The following is an 18,785-nucleotide window of genomic DNA, read 5'->3' on the forward strand; positions in this document are numbered from 1 at the left end:
TACACAGTCCACATGATATGTGCCATTTGGTTTGTCATCCCTGGCATAGTTATAAATACATGTCTGTTTCTTAATCAGAGACTTTAAATTGCTATTCCTCTTAAAAATTAACTTTGGTTCCTCTCCCACTTGTATGCCCCTGCACAGAAACTTCCAAATATCTTTAATACTGTTTCTAAATGTGTAACTGCCTGCACTGTGTCCTAGTGCAAAGGCATTTGAAAACTGTTTTGCACATGTAGCCTCAGGAATAATAATATAATTATCTAATTAATGTAACATGTTTTTGATAGTAACATTTCTCCACACTTTCACCTTTTGAAATATATAATCAGTCAATTCCTTGGCTGACTATTCAAAAACATTTTTAAGGACAGCTAGTTGCTCTTCAAGCTACTGATAAAAAAATGAGCCTAGAAAGTCTAATAACCTGATCCTTGATAACATTTCTTTAACAAACTCTGGGTGAGAGAATGTGTAAACATGTGTAAGGTGTTGTTGAAGTAAATATTAGTGTTAGTCTGTTTTAGGTCTCTACATATAAGGGCATCTAAAAGTAGTTTTACAACTAGACTGATTGGTCATTCATTTCTAAAAAAATAATTAGTGAAATTATCCGAGCAGTTTGTATTACCTTGCCTAAAGAAAAAAAAATATATCATTGGTATATCAAGTGTAGAACCTAGTATTTTCCCAATATGTTGAACTAAATATATATTCTTGTTCTCAGTGGTCAAGAACAAGATTTACAAAATATAGTGCTGTTGTGACCAACATTGCAAGACATGTCATCTGTCTGTAATGTTTGTAATGTTTCTTGTTAAACAGAAATACATTGTTATCTAAACAAGTATTCAAACGTTAACAGAATACTTTTGTAGAAATAATTGTTATGAAATCAAGACTGTTGAAATATTTTCTAACCATTTCTGGACCTCCATTCTGAGGAATCTCAGTATACAAGTCCTTAACCAAGTGAATGTCTCCACCAAAATCCACTTCCCTTAAAAATTCAAAAGTTGTTGTAAATCTCATTAATATGACTGTGTTGTCTGTATGGCTGTATTAAGAGCTGATTGGTAAGAATAACTAAGAGCTTCATTTAAGACCCTACAGCTAACCTTATGGCATTAATGTAGCAAGTATAGACCCTAGCACTTTCCCAGTATGCTGACTTTAATATGCATTCTTGTACCCACTGATCAAGAACAAGATTTGCAAAAGATGGGGTCACCATGACAACCATTGTATTGCAGCTCATCTAGTTGTAATATTTGTAAAGTAGAAAAATATTATATAAAACAATATGCAAACATTGACACAATGGTTCTTTACAATACATATTACAAATGGATGAGCTGTATTACAACGTCAATACTGTTCAAGTATTTTCTAACCTTTTCGAGACCTCTATTCTGAGGGCTTGCAATATAAAAATCCTTAACCCAGAAAATTCCTCCTTCAAAATCTATATCCAGTGTAGGTAAGTATTGACTAGGTGCCTTTATAGGCCATTTTAACTGGGGCTAGATTGGCATTTCCCACCCATGGTTGGTAATTATATATTACCCCTAGTGAGACTAATTAGAATCTTGATATAGGTAATTTGCAGGCACCCATGCATGACCAAAGTTTTTGACATAAATCCACCCCCCACCCCCACCCCCACCAAAGGCATGGTACCAAAGATGAATAAACTGTGATTAAACCCCTATGTTACCCTTTAGATTGCAAACTGGCTTACAGCTAGGATGCAGGAAATCAAAATAGAGGAAGTTACCTCTAAAAGATATCAGTCACCAGTGGAGTCCCCCACAATTATGTGCTGGGAACTCTCCTGTTTGGTATCTACTTCTGTGAAGTAAAAGCCAATATCAAAGGGCTTTTGCTGACTAAGTTTGCAGATACTGCAAGATAGGATCAGTCAATGAATCCCCAAATGAGTTTGCTATCCTGCAGGAAGGTTTATCCTAAATAAATAACTGGTGCCAAAATCATGAATTGAAACTTGATGCCAAAAAGTGCATTATTGTATCCTTTGTGAAATCAATTAAACACATTGACAATATGCCCCTCAAAGTTGACCTAGATTTTTGGATTTGGGAACTTATTGTGGACAGTGACCTAACTTTTGGTGCCCATTGTTGAAGGGAAGTCCTTCTGTATTGCATAGCTTATAAACAAAGCAATCATGTCTAGATCTAGGGATGTCATTGTTCCCCATTACTTGGCCCTTATTAGGCCAGTCATTGAGATAATATCACCTGTGGCATGTAAGTGTCCAGACACATGCAACAACTGGAATGCCCACAGAGATTCCTCACTAAATGGATATGAGACCTTAACAACTTGTCCTACATGGTCTGACTGAAAGCCTTGTCACTATACTTGGTATGATACAGACTGCTAAGAGATATCTGATGAAGAGATCTAATCCTCTTCTGCAACATCAACAGAATGTTGTGAAGGAACCAGTATATGTCACAGTACCACTGCTCTGGAACAAACTCATCATTCACATTCAACAAACCTCATCCCTGTCCATTTTCAAGCAGATATTGAATCTGTGGATAGGAAACAGAAAATTTACCCCAGGACTGCCCACTGAACTACTTATGGAGAAAGGCTGAAACAATGGATCTAAATGGAGGGTTTGTAACAGATTTGTGGATTTGGGGTATTCCAGAAAATGGGAGCACTTTAGGTTTTTCAACAATCAGAAATTTCTACAGTTTTATAGGGATAACATTGGTGTTCAATAATTGCAAGAGCTTCAAATCAATTTTCATACATCCTGTTAATGTCAAAAAATGTAATTAATTTGTATTTGTTTACTTTTTGTAATATACATTTCATATCACTCAAATACCTTGTTTTGTCTATCAGCATTATATTTTCTTCCTTGTCCACTTTCATTATTCGCAGATTGCCATTTCAAGAAAATGAATAAAAAGCCACATTTTTATTTATGGATAAACTGTAAAATATTTATTCTGGCAGCCTTGAAAGCACTGATCTGATGTTGTTAATCTTCGTTCATTCCTTACTGATGAGTTATCGGTTCAGTCCTTGGAACTGAGCCAGCCAATATCAAGCTCGCTTCAGCCAAAAACTCTCAAGCCAAGGTCCTACCCAGAATGCTCTACTTCCTGTTACCTCAGATCTCATTTGCTGCATTGCTGAACAGCCTTGCCAAGCCACTCGCTCAGCTAAGTGTCTAATTTTTTGACAGTTTATATATTGTTATTGCTCTAAAATTTTCTCAAAAGTTTATTCTAATATTTCCCTACCCTGTCGCACACTTTAGACTCTCTCCCTTTAGTCCTTTCCCTTTATTACCCTCTTTTCTTACCTTGTGGTAATTCTTCATTACCATCGTTGGTAATCCTTCTTTTTCTCTTTTTACCCTTTTCTTGGGTAGCCGTTATTCTTCCTTTTGCTACTGTGCTTCTTCTCCACAACAGCTATGTCGGATAAGAAAAGTTCCGTTGGTTTCAAGCAGTGCAAGGATTGCGGCAGTAAATTACTGCTTTTCGATGGCCATGACTTATGTGTCTACTGTCTTAATGTCTCCCACTTGACTGTAGATCCTCCGTGTGGGATCTGTAAAAACATCTCTACCAGGACCCTCAACAAGAGGAAGAATAATTTAATTTTGGAAGGTCTCCTCAAGTCTTCTTTCTCTGAGACTATTTCTGAGTCAGAGGGCTCACCCCCTTCTGTTAAACTCCACAAGAGGCATCCTTCCTCTTCTTCATTGAAGTCACTCCCTTCTCCCTCTGGAGATTGTAAGGAGTCGACTCACAAGAAGGTGAAATTGATTACTACTCCAGGGCTGCCACCTGTGACCCTGTCAGCTCCAGGCTCAGCACTGCCCCAAATGATCCTGACTACAGCCATGTCTCCTTTATCGATATCGGCACCGGAGTTTCCAGTGCAGACAACTATGCAACCCCTAACAGCACCGTTAATACAGGTTCAGTCCCCTTTGGCACCTTCGGCTCCAAGTATGACTCTTCTATACTCCACGGCACAGACTTTTTCAGCACCAACATGTACTTCAGTGCAGTTCTTTTCTGCACCGTCCTTATTGCTAGTGCTGACACTTTCCACTACGGCACCATACCATTTGGGGCAGACCTTTGCCTTTACAGTGCAGACACCTTCAACTACCATGGCATCGATATCTTTGGAACAGACTTTTTCCACACCTTTTTCTTCCATGCAGACTTCCTCGGCTCCGAGCTATGCAGCTATTGAACTAGCAATGACCAAATATTCCCCTTCATTGGATTCTTTTGCAAGCAGTCAGTATAGTCCTTTCCTGGAAAGGCCAGAATTGCCATCAGCCTTCTCCATAAGGTCAACCAAGTGTCTTTCTGAGCAGGATGTGTTGCAGCTTGTTGACCAGTTGTTTGTGGCCAGAGGTCTCTCTCAACCATCAAAGTCCACATTCCTTCATTTAGGTGAGTGTATTTTGCCTCAAACCCCAATGTATACTCCTCTTTCGACTTCTACTCAAGTCTCGAAGCCTATTACTCCGACAGCAGCTTCCATCCCTCTGACTCCAGTAGTGGATCTCACTTTGGAACCAGAGTCATCCTTGTAGCCCTTGGTGCACTGGGCATTGGGTTCGTCTCAGGCCAGTGGCTGTGCCATTGGGGAGGGCATTTCTGGCTCCACACCGATTTTTTTCAGTGGCACCTTCCAGGGATGCTCTCTCTCTTATTGTTCACAGTCCTCTTGAGACTCCTGGTCTGGGGGTGGGTTCATCAGAGCTGTCGTGCTCGGTTCTGGGCTCCCATCCCTCCTTGGGTGGGCCAGCCTTCCTGGCCATGGAGAGGGTGCTTGACTCCGCTGGCAAAGCTCATTTTTCAGAGTCCTCTCCCCCCTCTGTGCCACAACTGCCACAAGCTTCAAGCCCCGGACACCAGGCACAAGAGGTTCAGGTCTCTCCTCCTCAGGAGACCCCCTCTTTGCAGTCTTCCACAGAACCTCCCACTGAGGATGAGTCCTGCAAAGCATCATACAAGAGGAAGCACATGGACTCCACTAAGAAGTCATTGACTCAAAATATGGATTTTGATGATGGGGAAGGGTCCCCATGGTCACCCTCTGATGAGGTGTCCTTTGGTGACATCCTTGAGATCCTTAGACAGAGGGGTGACTGGAGGCCCTCTAATACTTCCTCTGTGGAATCCGTATTCCTGCAAGCTTTTTGTGCCCGACCCCCTACCTCCTGTGTCACCCCGCCTGCCAATGAGCTCATCCAGCTCATCGTGCAGCACCCATGGAAGGTTCCTGATACCGTGGAAGTGATACCTAAGAGGCCAGACAAGATTTATCGCCCCCCCCCATGGAGCACCCCCACTGGTCACATGGTCTCCTAGTAGACACTGTGGTGGTGGCAGCTGCTGCTAAGAAGGATTTGGCAAAAGAGAGCCAAACTGTCCATCTGCCCAACAAGGAGTCCCGGGCAATTGACAGATTAGGGAAGCATGTGTTTGCTTCATTGAACTTCGTCGTAAGGTCTTTGAATTTTTTGGCACATTTTACCAGGCTTCAGTGAGATCTTATCAACCAGCTCTCTGAAACCTTGGCAGGAGCTGTTTCTGATGAAGTCCGTGATAATGTGGCTTCTCAGATAGCCACCCTAGAGTCCAGTTCCAACTCTTCCATGCGTCTTATTTCTCACACAATGGAATGGGTGGCTAGAGCGGCAGACACAGGTATAGTCACCAGACGACATGCTTGGATGTGCCTTTGTGACTTTGCAGACTCCTTTAAGGCTTCCTTCATGAATGCCCCCATAGAGGCCACTTCTTTGTTTGGCCCTAGTGTCAAGGATATGCTGGCATGGTGTGAACAACATGGCAAGACCTTGTCTGCCATTTGTGTCAGACACTCCACTCCTCAATGATTCTATTCCAGAAATCAGAGGAGCTGAAAGATCTGGCACAAGAAATCACAGAGTTCTTTCTGGGATAATCATGCTGTGTTTTCCTCTAGAGGCAGAGGGGGAAACTCCAATGGAAGATGCCCCTTTCAGGGCAGAGGAGCTCCACAAAACTGGGGTTCCAGAGATTCTTTCTCTGGCCAACCTAATTAGTGCTCCTGAAGTGTTGCCCGACTGCTCACCTCTGGAAGCGGTCGGGGCTCATTTTGCCTTGTACCCTGCTGCCTGACAAAAGATAACAGACTCTTGGGTACAGTGGATTATATCCAGAGGCTATCACATCCCCTTCCATCTTTGCCCAGTCTCTTCAAGAGTGTTAACCGACATTCCACCCACTCAAAGGGAAACAGCAGCACACAAAATCAAAAAGCTGCTACAAAAAAGGGTCATCCAGACGGTTCCCCCAGACCAGATAGGATCCATATTTTACTCAAAGATCTTTTTAGTGCCAAAAAAGACAGGGGACTGGAGACCAATTCTGGATCTCAGTGCACTAAACAAATTTGTAAAAACAGAGAAATTCCAGATGTTCATGGTTCAATCTATCCTTTCTCTTCTGGAAGATGATTGGATGTGCTCTGTAGATCTTCAAGATGCGTATTACCATGTAAAGATGGACAAATACTCAAGAAGATACCTCCGCTTCCATATAGGAGCCAGTCACTACCAGTTTCGAGTCCTGCCCTTCGGTCCCTCTACAGCCCACAGAGTGTTCACAAAATGCATGGCAGTGGTTATCGCTCACTTGCAACTTCAAGGATTCCAGGCGTTTCCATATCTAGACGAATGGCTCCTTACCACCCCCACCAAGCGTCTATGGGAAGAAGCCCTGCAGTATACTCTCTTAACAGCTTGAAGTGTGGGAATCACTATAAACTGGGAGAAATCCAACACAACCCTGACGCAGTCTTTGGAATTCATAGGGGTACTGTTGGACACAAGAAATTACACAGCATCCCTTCCAGAACACAGACTTCAGAGAATAAGACAACAAGTTCAGCCGTTGCTCTGTCACCGCAAATCCCCAGCTCAATCTGTACTTCAGCTATTGGGATCAATGGCAGCTTCAATCACCATTGGTCTCCTAGCCAGATTCCACATGAGACTTCTTCAATGGCTACTTCTCACTCAGTGGTACCCTCTGCAACATTCTTTGTCTTTTCAAATAAGTGCGACTCAGAGATGCAAACAAGATTTACTCTGGTGGAAGTTTTGAAATCCCCAACAATGGTCTCGCCCTTTCACCCCCCATCTACCGATAGCCACAGTGACCATGGACGCCTCCATGATGGGGTGGGGGGGGCTGTGTCAGGGAAACTCAGATCAAGGCACCTGGTCAGAGACAGAGGCCCTTTTGCATGTCAATGTCCTGGAACTGAGGGCTGTGCTTTTAGCATTGCAAGCATTTCACTCCATACATCCATCAGGGACTATTGTGATCCAATCAGACAATGTCAGTGGTCTGGTACATCAACAAACAAGGGGACACCAGATATTACCCATTATGCCGAGAGGCCTTGAGAAGATGGCAATGGGTGATAGCCCACAACCGCTTTTTGATTGCAATGCACATTCCCGGGAGCTCCAACGTAATAGCGGATAAATTGAGCAGGTGCATTCTACAGCCTCACGAGTGGTCCCTCAATCCTCTGATAGCGGCAAAAATCTTCCACTGCTGGGGCCAGCCTTGCTGCAACCTATTTGACTCCCCAACCAACTAAAAGTGCAGCAACTACTTTGCCCTGATCCCCCCTCGGGGACAGTCACCAAGGGATGCTCTAGTCCACATTGGCCATCAGGTATTCTTTATGCCTATCCACCTCTTCCCCTCATCTCTAAATTTCTAAAGAAAGCACGACAGTTAAAGAGCAAAGTAATCCTCATTGCTCCATATTGGCCTCGACAAGTCTGGTTTCCCTTCCTCTGGCCTCACCTGCTAGATCAACCATGGATCCTAAATCTATCACCAACGTTGATCTCCCATCCACAGGGTGTGATTCACCCCAATCTAACAACCCTGAAACTAACAGCTTGGTTTCTCCACTTCCTATGATTGCCAGGCATGAAAACCTTTCGTCCCCTGTGTGCAATATTCTTATTGCATCTCATAAATCGTCCACCAGACTAATCTGTCTTAACAAATGGAAGAGGTTCTCTCTATGGGCAGCAGATAAGCAAATAGACCCCTTGTCAGCCCCGGTCTCGGTGGTATTAGATTACTTGTCACATCTTTTCCACTGTGGGGTGTCTGCCTCTACTATTTGTTTACATTTAGCTGCCATCTTGAATTTTCATATTGGTTTTCAAGATTCTTCACTTATGTCACACAGACTCTGTAAGACTTTTTTGAAACAGGTTATCTACCTAAAACCTCTCTTCAGAGAATGCGTACAACGTTGGGATTTGGCTTTGGTTCTGCAAGCTTTAACAGCTCCACCCTTTGAAACTGTGTCCTCTTGTGATGTAAAATATCTCTCTTGGACAACTTTGTTTCTGATAGCAATCACATCGGCCAGACGATTGCCAGAACTTCAGGACTTATGCATCAACCACCTTATCTTATCTTCCATAAAGGTAGGGTATCACTGAGAACCAATTCTACCTTTTTACTAAAAGTGGTGTCAGAGCGATCTATCAACCAGTCTATTGATCTCCCAGTGTTCTTTCCTAACCATTCTAACAAGGGAGAGTATTGCTTGCACTCCTTGGATGTTCATGGGCAAATGCGATTTTATCTGGATAGAACAAAATCTACCCATAAATCAGACCAACTGTTTCTGGCCCTTTCTGGACCTAGATGGGGTCATCCTGTATCAAAAGTTACATTGGCTTCATAGTTGAGAATTTATCACCTTTATCTACAACAAAAGCAATCTCACCTTGCCTGATAGTCAAAGCACATTCTACAAGATCTTTGGCAACTTCAGCAGCCTTCCATGCTAAGGCTTTCCTCCATGATATTTGCTCAGCTGCAACTTGGGCTAAACCTCATACATTTATTCTTCATTACAATTGGACTTGGCCTCCAGAGGTAGAGCTTCCTTTGGTTCCATGGTGCTCAGGAATGTCCTTCCATGAGGGCCACCCAGGAGTACAGGTAGCTGGGGACTCTGTCCCATCAGGAAGGAATGAATGAAGATTAACAACATCAGATAAAGAAGTTATGTCTTATGATAATGTTCCATCTGTGCTGTTGATCTTCATTCATTCATTACTTCCCACCCTCCTTCCCCCATCCGGAGGTTCTTGTTTGATCTTATGTACTCCTTTCTGATAGGTCTTTTATGACCAGAGGTAGCCTCTACTTTTATCTATTAACTTGAAAACTCGATCTGAGTTGACAGAGAGTAGAGCATTCTGGGTAGGACCTTGGCTCAAGAGTTTTTGGTTGATGCGAGCTTGATATTGGCCAGCTCGTTTCCGAGGACAGAACTGAAAACCCATCAGTAATGAGTGAACGAAGATCAACAACACAGAGGGAACGTTATGGTAAGACATAACTTCTTTTTCTTACTTTTGCCTCATATGCCTCTTCAAAAACTGGTAGGGAATGCAATTTAATAGATCATGTAAATAAAGTTTAAATGAAAAAAAGTTTAGTTCCATCAACTTCTTACCAATATGCACTCTACAACTGGGTACAAAACTAATGCCATTTAATTAGACATTTGACTTCTCATTTGTAAGCTTATGTGTACTTAAACTAGAATTGTTAAATGTTTTTGCATTAACTTGTACTGGCTTACACATAGTTGTGTTGTTGAAACAGTCTCTTAATAATGATGACAAAGTTGTAAGATCTGAATCAATGGAAACAATGTCATTCATCAAGCTTCCTCTCTGCTGTGGTATTTCCAAGTGCTTTTATGCTGAGGGATCTCCCAACATATCAGTAAAGAATGGCAGCAGTGTTGTTGTTTGTGTCAAAATCATTTTATGTAAGTATGTTTGACCAATAAAAATTCTGCCCATCATGTTGTTTGGTAGTCATTATGCTTCTGTGGTTTGTTATAAGGGTAATTTCCATTCTGAAGAAGTCTTTCTGAATAAAGACTAAAGTGCCTAGTTGTAGCCTAAAAAGGCTTGATGATGATGATGATGGATGGTGATAATGATGATGAAGAGGATTATGATAATGCACGTTTGATAGTTCATTCAGTTAACACTACCTCCTCTTTCTTTTCTAGCTTCATCTGAAGTGGGATTTGCATTTGATGTAGGAGATGGCTATGAAAACCTAACAGTACGCTCCCCAAAGCCACTGAATGACGACGAATGGCACCAAGTTAAAGCAGAGATCAATGTGAAGCTAGCAAGGGTTAAGGTTGATAAATTACCGTGGGTCATAAGACGGGCACCTCCTCAGAGTTATGTTCATTTGAATTTGACCAAACCCATGTATGTAGGTAAGCCCAAAACACATTCCTTGAAATTGTGCAGTAATGTAATTTTGCACAGGAAAATAGTAATTATTCTGAACATTTTGTGTCATATCACAGTTTTCCTGTTGGGCAGAAAATGGTGTCTGGTTCCTATCAAGATTCCTACTATAAGTATCCAGCCAGAGGGAGTTAATATTGGCAGATTTATTGGAACTCTTATGTGTGGCCAGTTTTAAATGAACATATTTCAGTTATGCCTATTTTGAAATTGAAAACCTTACAAAGATAAGTCAGGTATTCATTCATTCTTTATATATTTGTTTACATTTCTAGATTTCTGAGTATATGATGTATTTAATTATACATTTTTCTGCTTTACAGGGTTTTATTATTGGTTGTGTTTTTCTTATGCTGTGTACATATGCATATAGATTTTTTTTTAGTATTTAAATATGTGGCTGGATACTTATAGTTTACATTTTGGCCTATTTTTAATAAATATATGTATTAGTGTTTTATATAGGATTGTCCTTTTAAATTTTTGTAATTTGTTTAATCACATGAATCACATGACTACATATACTTATTTAAGTGATTACACCTTTGTTTCCATTATCTGATGAAATTTTACTGAGTTTAAAGATGAAAGCACTTATTAAAGTTAAAGTTTCTAGGAGTCTTTGCAGCATGTGGTTTCCTTGTGTGTATCCCTTGGATTCACAAAGTGCTATCACCAGTGTTAAGCCCTAACTCTGCTTTTTTCTGACTAGAAGTAGGCCTTTCTATTTCACTGACAGGCCTTCCACAGTGATTCTAAGCAGGTTGTAGAATCACCTTAGTTGTCTTTCTCCTCGGTTGAACTACATGCTAATGAGTCATTCCAAGGGAAAGGCCTTTGATAATTAGCCATGTGTTCTCCCCTGGAAATGCCTGTGGTAAGGCATTTGCATGGCCTAGCAATTCATAAAAATGGCTAGCTGTGTAAGTTAGCTCAATTTCATAGTTTCATAGGCTGCTACAAGGCTAATGACCATTAGGGCTTTTATAAGGCTAGCTGTGCGCATCAACCAAATTTTGTCCCCAAGTACCTTGGATATCTATTAGTAGGGGGAGAATGTTAGTAAGGTGGTAGCTAAGTGAATTGTTGTGGGGGGTGTTAATTGGTGAAACATTATACTTACTGACAACATCAGTTCATCAGAGATATGGGAGCCAGACCGGGGGTGAATTTACGAGTTCCAATCCAATGGTCAAGGTTTTGGTTGAATAGGGTTAGGAATGACCTCTGCTTCCAATGGATGAGGAGCGTATTCCATAACACGGGGATCCATTGGGTCACATATCTGTCCCTCCAGCATGTTCTGTTTATGTTAAAAGTGAAGTTCAAATTCCTGGATCAAGCGTTTCTAGTGCTGTTTGTTTTGCAGATGCACAAAAGATCCATCAGGGATGGATTTGATGATGCCTTATGTACCAGGCATAACTCACCTCTCAGGAACCTTTAGGATGCTGAGTATAGAGACAGGGCCTTCAGGCAATCTTTGTAGGACAGAGCATACATGCTCTGGATTCCCCTCGTGAGGAACCTTTATGGACATTCCAACTGTTGCAAGTGTCTGGTTAGGTACATGCCAAAGGGGGCATTATACTCAATGATGGGGTCTGATAAGAGCTGAGTAGAGTGATACTATAACTTCCTTGGAACTGTTTGCCATACCCTTACCTTTAAGTTGGGTGACATAGAAAGATTGTCTTATTATCTTTGCTATAGGTTGGTCAAAGCCAGATTACTGCCTACATATGTTCCAAGATCCCTGACTTCAGGTTCGACTCTTAGCTGTGTTTTACTGATGGAGCAATTAACTTGGGTGGACAATTTCCCAAAGGGGGATTATAATGCATTTATTGGTTTTGAGTTTTATACCCTGATTTTGGCACCAGTCATTTGTCTCTTGTAAGATGTTTGTGTCATGAGGGAAGCTCCCTGTTTACAGTTGTCTGCAAACTTTGTGAGCCAAAGGCCTTTGACATTAGCCTTGACTTCTGAGAAGTAAATGCCAAACAAGAGCAGACCCAGCATGCAGCCCTAAGGTACTTTGCTGATGACCGGACTTTTGATGGAGGTGGTCTCATCAATTCTAACTTCTTGGTTCCTATCAGTGAGTGAGCCAGCAGTCCAGTGAGGTATGTCAGGATTTATGCCTGGTTTGGAGACTTTGTCAAAAATACCTGAGTGGGTATTGTATCAGATGCCATGACCAGGTCAAGGTATGTGGTATGCACTGTTTTTCCCTTATCCATCGCCTTGGTGACCTTCTTGAAGAAATCAACCAGGTTAAGTAGATGCGATCTTCCTTTAACAAAACCAAGCTGGGAAGGGTCCATTGTCTGTGGGTTGCCAATGTCCTTGTTGATCATTTCCAAGATTATTTGCTCCATGGCTTTGTATATCAGACTTCTCAGACTGATGGGTCTGTAGTTCTTGGGGTCTGCTGATGGTCCACTCTTATTTAGAGGACTGACTGTTGCAGTCCTCCATTTACTTGGCACATAACTTGCTTTGAGACTGTAGTTGGAGTGCCTCAAGGGGTTCTGATAGGTCATGTTTTAGACCATTCAGGAGGCAACCAGGGATACTGTCATGGCCCAGTGAGAGAGTGTTTTTGGCCATAGTGAGCACTGCCAGAACCTAATCCCTGTGAATAGTTGGGGAAGTATGTTAGTAGGGATTTCACAGGGGGGTAACTAGGGAGGACAGTGGGGGTGAAGTTTGAGCTGAATTTATTGGCTAGTGGATTCACTATGTCTCCCTGATCAGTGAAGGTGGTGCTGTTAACCACCAGTTCAATACACTGCCATGTGTTACCTTTAAGGTTCAGGATATTGCTGAAGAAGGCCTTGTGATTGTCCTTAGCTTGAGAGGCTATCGTGAACTTGTACCTGGCCTTGTTAGACTTAATTAGTTCCCTTAATTTCTTGTTTCATTGAATCAGAGAGCTCATTTCTTTATAAAAGTTGCACTTTCTGATTTTGGCCATGAAGTTTTTTCTTTTGTTATATACCCTGTTGAGTTAAGGATTCAACCAGTGGAGTTTGTTTTTTATGTTTGCTTTGGGCTTACTTCTGGTAGTTATGGCAGCCTCTATGCAGCCATTTGCATGTTTGTGCAAGGTATTTGTGAATAATTCTGTATAGGTAGCTGTGGTCTCAGGGTTAAGCGGAGCATTGAATTTTGACAAACCGTCACTTAATATGATGTAGTTTGCCTTAGAATAGTTCCAAAGTATTACAGGTTTAGTTGGGTTTTCTGAGTTGATTTTGAGCTGAAGTGGCCAAATTAATTAACTCTACCAAACATTCAAATTCACCCATTACTTTCAGTGAGTGGGATCGCATTAGAGGTAAGTGTGGGAGTTTGGCAGACAGTTGTGGGGAATGTGTGCATTTACTTGTGTGTGGTTGTGTATGTAGGTGCATGGAGATGGATGATTTGCTCAAGTGAGTGTGTGTGCGTGCATGCGTGTGTGCGTGCATGCATGTGCACGTGCATGTCTGTGTGTGTGTGTGCATCTGTGTGTGTGTGCGTGCATGTGCGCGTGCATGCGTGTGTGCGTGCGTGTTTGCGTGTGTGCATGTGTGCGTGTGTGCGTGTGCGTGCGTGTGTTTGCGTGCATGTGTGTGTTTGTGTATGTGTGTTAGTGTTTGTGTCTCTGTGTGCATGTGTGCATATGTGTGGTTGCAATAGGAGGGTTATTTATGGGGTATTTACATTAAGGGTCCTTGAACAGAGGGAGTTACACTGGCAATTATTATTAGGAGCAACAACGTTCCCTGACTTGAATGATGCAGTGTCTATTAATAGTGCATTGAAATTAAGGGCTTTAAGGTTATGAAGATTTAATATTACTTTTTAATATTTTAAACTTAATTTTCATTATTTTTTATTTATTTATTGTGGGATGATAATGAGTGTAATTTGTTAATTAATGCTTGAATTAACTTAATTGAATAAGTATTGGTAGAACATTTGGCTCACATAACTGTTTAGTCCTATTCACTTTTCTTATTTGATGTATTAGATTATTCTAAAGAAGTCCTCAGTTGATTAAGGATGAAGGCTGTTAAGAAACTGTATGATTCTCCCGTGCTTTGTCTTTTTATTGGTCAGTTAATTTTTATCCGTTTTATTTTTAACCAATCTATGGTTTCTACTGGTTTTGTTGTTATAGTATGTGTGTGTGTGTGTGTGTGTGTGTGTGTGTGTGTGTGTGTGTGTGTGTGTGTGTGTGTGTGTGTGTGTGTGTGTGTGTGTGTCTATGGATAAGTGTGCCCGTGATTGTGATCAGGAGAATGGGGCTGTGTGAGTTTCTCTGCATATGTGCGATTGTGTGTGTGTCTTGTTTAACTCAGTGCTAGTTAGGAGTGTATTGTGAATTACACTATCAACAGTGAGTGGGTGAAACTCGAGCAGCTGATATTTGAGTTAATAAAGTAGATACTATTTTTAGTCATGTGTACACATGTTTATGTAAAAGGAATAACTACACTGAGGTATAATCTTACCCTGTTATAGCACTACTGATTCAGTTACTGAATGCAACACTGCCGTGCTTTGAATTAAAGTTTAAGATTAACACTTTTAGAGCCTACAGTTGTAGTCCATTTAACACAGTATGAGATGAAGCCCCTGCATAGGCAGCAGAAGAGGCAAAGAATGCAGCTCATAAATTTCCACTTTAACCTTTTTGCAGTGGAATCGCATTCACAAAACTATTGTTTGCCATTGTTTCAGGGAACTGCATCTGTTATACAGGAAAAATAGCTACAGTTCTGAATCATGTATTTGGCAAATCTTGAGAACTCCTTTTTTAGGTAATACATTAGTATGTATAATATCATCTTGCATTAGAATTTAGTGCATTACTTAATTTCTTTTAGCGTGGTACTTGGTAGCATACACACATTGGACCTTTTGTTCATACAGTCATGACTGTTTTTATTGTACCCCTTCCTTATGCTACACCATCTTTTGCATGTTGATCACTTTTGCTGCCTCATGGTCCAGGTCATAACTGCAAATGTCCATTGCAAATCAGCCCACTTACATGAACAACAAATAAATAAAATGATGGTGAAATTAAAACTGCAGACATTATCACATTTAATGAGGTTGTCCACTGATATTGTAATACTGTGATATGTGACAGAGAGTAGGACTGAAGAAATCCACTAGGCAGCTAACAGCGCTTGGGATATGAAGCACTGGGAAAATGTACCATAAAATAATACAGCAACACTGATGCAGGTCAGAACCTTCTGCATGCACTCTATTTTTCATGGGCAAATTCTATAAGTGATACAACTTACTGGGATCCAACATTTGAAGTAAATTATTGTACTTATTGAATTTGAGTCTACAAAGACAGATGCAGAGTCACTAAAATCATTTTTTTGAAATCAAAAGGTTGTATGTGTCCTGTTATTGCTGTAATAGGACATTATTACCCTGTGTAACAATTAATCATTGTACAAGTGTGAGTCATAAATCAGTAATAGTACACTATGTAGAAGAACATTTTTACTGTAGTGATTATGTGTTATAGACAAATTAACTGAGTCTTTCTGCAAAATGTTGTTTCAGGTGCTGCAGAGTACAGGCTGCGCCCCTTCCTTGGCTGTCTTCGAGGACTGAGGATAAATGGAATAGTACTAAATTTAGAAGGGAAGGCAAATGAAAGTGAAGGGGTGCGAGTGAATTGTACAGGATACTGTAACAGTCCCAGGGTGCTGTGTCAGAATGGAGGAAGGTGTGTAGAGAGGTACAGCCACTACACCTGCGACTGCAATGGTACCGCGTTTGATGGGCCCATTTGCAACAGAGGTAAGCATCTGCAAAAATGTTGGTTGTTAGCGCAGCTGTACCTCAAAAGATATATTCATCAAAATCTGTCTTATGCACTTAAATAGTATTGAAAAAACAGAAAAGAGGAAGTTGAAGACAAGCTGATCATACTAGACCAGAAACTTTGATTTCAATTTGCTTGGTTTGCAGTTGTGAGAGCCACACTTAATCAATGTGAGGTTTTATTTTAATGTCCATTCACTTGTATTAGGAAAAAGGCTGTCATGTAAACAAACACACAAGTTAATGCAAGAATACAAAAAACGTGTAGCACCAGATATTGTTTCAGTTCAAGTATTATCAGTATTCTGTTCACTAAGCTGTTCATTTTTTTATTTAAAGAGCTTGTCAGACTTCAGACATGAATATTAGGCTAATTTCACTGAAGGGCTATTTAATGCTAGTCAATAGCCCATGATCAGAATTAAATCCTATACCTTATGTTTAAGAGGTGATGACTTAAACCATTATGACAAATCCAACCCCCATTTAGAGTTAGAGTTTTAGATCATGAATTTGACTTGCATTCCCTGTGTGTAATGTGGCTGTATGACATATGTGGAAGGCATATAACTGACTTGTACAAATAAAAAGCACTAAGGTCTGATTTAAAATGAAACCAACGAGTATCTAAACATACTAACTGTGAGATTGCTATACTCAGTGTCAGATAAGGAGAATAATCTAAGATACCATAGAATTGACGTATATTCAACCTTATTCACACTTTCCATGTCAGTGTTTGTAGCCTCACAGTTGTCATTGTAGAACTTAAAGTTGCCTCCCATGTACTGTGCAGCCCTGATATAAAACTGTCATATTACATTCCATCATCTGTGTAACTGCCCCTCCTACTGCATGTAAACATTTAGTGTTTCTTCAATGCTTTGTTATGTTTTTTTAGGGTTTTTTTGTCTGCACTGCAGGTTGTAAGAAATAGATTTCTGCTCATAGTGAATGCATGGGGAGATATCATTTATACGCAGGAGCCAGGCCAACATATTAATTTATGTGGAACATTTTCTGTTTTTTCTAACAGCAGTAACTAAAAATGTCTCCTGAATTCTGGGATGTATGGCCAGGTCCAGAACTTATGCACAAGGTGTCCTGTTGTAGGTTACATATTAAGCAGCCTTCTAAAATACAACGCATCATATGTAAATTGGTATTGTGACAACTAGAGACATGCCTGAAGTATGAATTACCTTCTCTCTACTTTGACATATCCATTGTGCAAATAAAGATTACTGCTTTGATCCATTTTTTTACTTTATTCCTCCATTTCTCATTAGCTTTATACTGTGTTTGCCTTTTGCTTCTTCTGCTTGACTCTTGTACATTGAAAACGTAAGCGTAACGACTGACTTAGTGTTTCAAAGGTCATCAGATTTAAACCGCTTGATTAAAATAACTCTGATTTGCATAATTTTGTTTTGAGTGAATTAAAATTGTCCTGAATTTGAATGTGTAGGCATACATAGTATTACAAAATATATAAAGATATAGACAAATGTCATATATTTCCCCTGCATACTTATGATTTTACCCTCAGTTTGACAAGCTTTTTGTATGCCCCACAGGCCAAAAAAGAGCAAGCTCTACTTGTATTTACTCCTGTTTCTCTTGCATGTCTTGTTTGAAGAATTTCTGGATGGTGGATGCTATGGAGGAAGAACCATTTGAACATCTCAAGATCTTTTTTTCCACATGATCAGCATAATACCCGTTTGGACATATTATAGGTTCATAGTTAATTACTAGGCCAACAACTTTTAGGAGGGGGCCTTTTTAAGCCTAGCCATGCTACCAAAATGTATCTGTCAGGTTGAAATGCTAGGGTTGTTTTATGGGGTATATTTAGACTTGGGCATGAGTGGTTAAACATATACAGGCTTGCTATTGTCTGTTCAATTAATGGTTAATACACACACACACACACACACACACAAGCTGTATTTTTAACCATGTTTTTTTTTTTTTTTTTTTGCAAGTGCAGTACATCAGATAATTTAAAAATTTGAGTGATGTCTAATGTAAAATTGAGTGAAGAGATGAGCATGGCTACTGAGTAATTATGTGCAGAAAAATGTGAGACGATACATAAATTCATTGCTGGGTCTTACAGAGTGCTTTGGTTGCTTTTACATGCTGGCCAACACGGAAGTTAACTCATTTAAGAACTTACCGTAGATAACTCCATTAAATACTTCCTTTTACAAATCCTGTCAGTGAATTTGATGTAAGATGGATAAACCAGGAGATTTCTTCTGCTTTTTTTTCTTTTGGTATTAAGCCCCACATGTGATGATTTGAGTATCTTCCCAGGCACCCTATTAACCATTGTGTTTCTTTTGGGGGGTGAAATCTGTATGAACCATTTGTCTCATTTGAGGTTAAAATGCTGGAAGTGATGTCAATCGGCAGTCACTGAGTTAGCATTCTGTGGGCATTGCATGAGACTGTCATTCTGTCCTAAGGCTGAAGTAAGCCCATGGATCTCCTTGTCTTTTACTGTAAATGTTTCCATAGTTTATTTGGACTTTAG

General features: G+C 40.5%; 1 protein-coding gene across 1 annotated transcript in view; it reads left to right on the forward strand.

Moving 5' to 3' along the window:
* Positions 1 to 18,785, forward strand: part of CNTNAP1 (contactin associated protein 1) — a 941,217-nt gene that overhangs the window by 711,663 nt on the left and 210,769 nt on the right. The window contains exons 17-18 of the mRNA XM_044054679.1: positions 10,144 to 10,362; positions 15,980 to 16,219. Of these exons, the coding sequence (XP_043910614.1) occupies positions 10,144 to 10,362; positions 15,980 to 16,219 (459 nt within the window). The remainder of the gene's footprint in view (positions 1 to 10,143; positions 10,363 to 15,979; positions 16,220 to 18,785) is intronic.

The sequence above is a fragment of the Protopterus annectens genome, chromosome 13.part0 (genome assembly GCF_019279795.1).
Source record: "Protopterus annectens isolate FY-2018-M chromosome 13.part0, PAN1.0, whole genome shotgun sequence".
Lineage (NCBI taxonomy): Eukaryota > Metazoa > Chordata > Ceratodontiformes > Protopteridae > Protopterus > Protopterus annectens.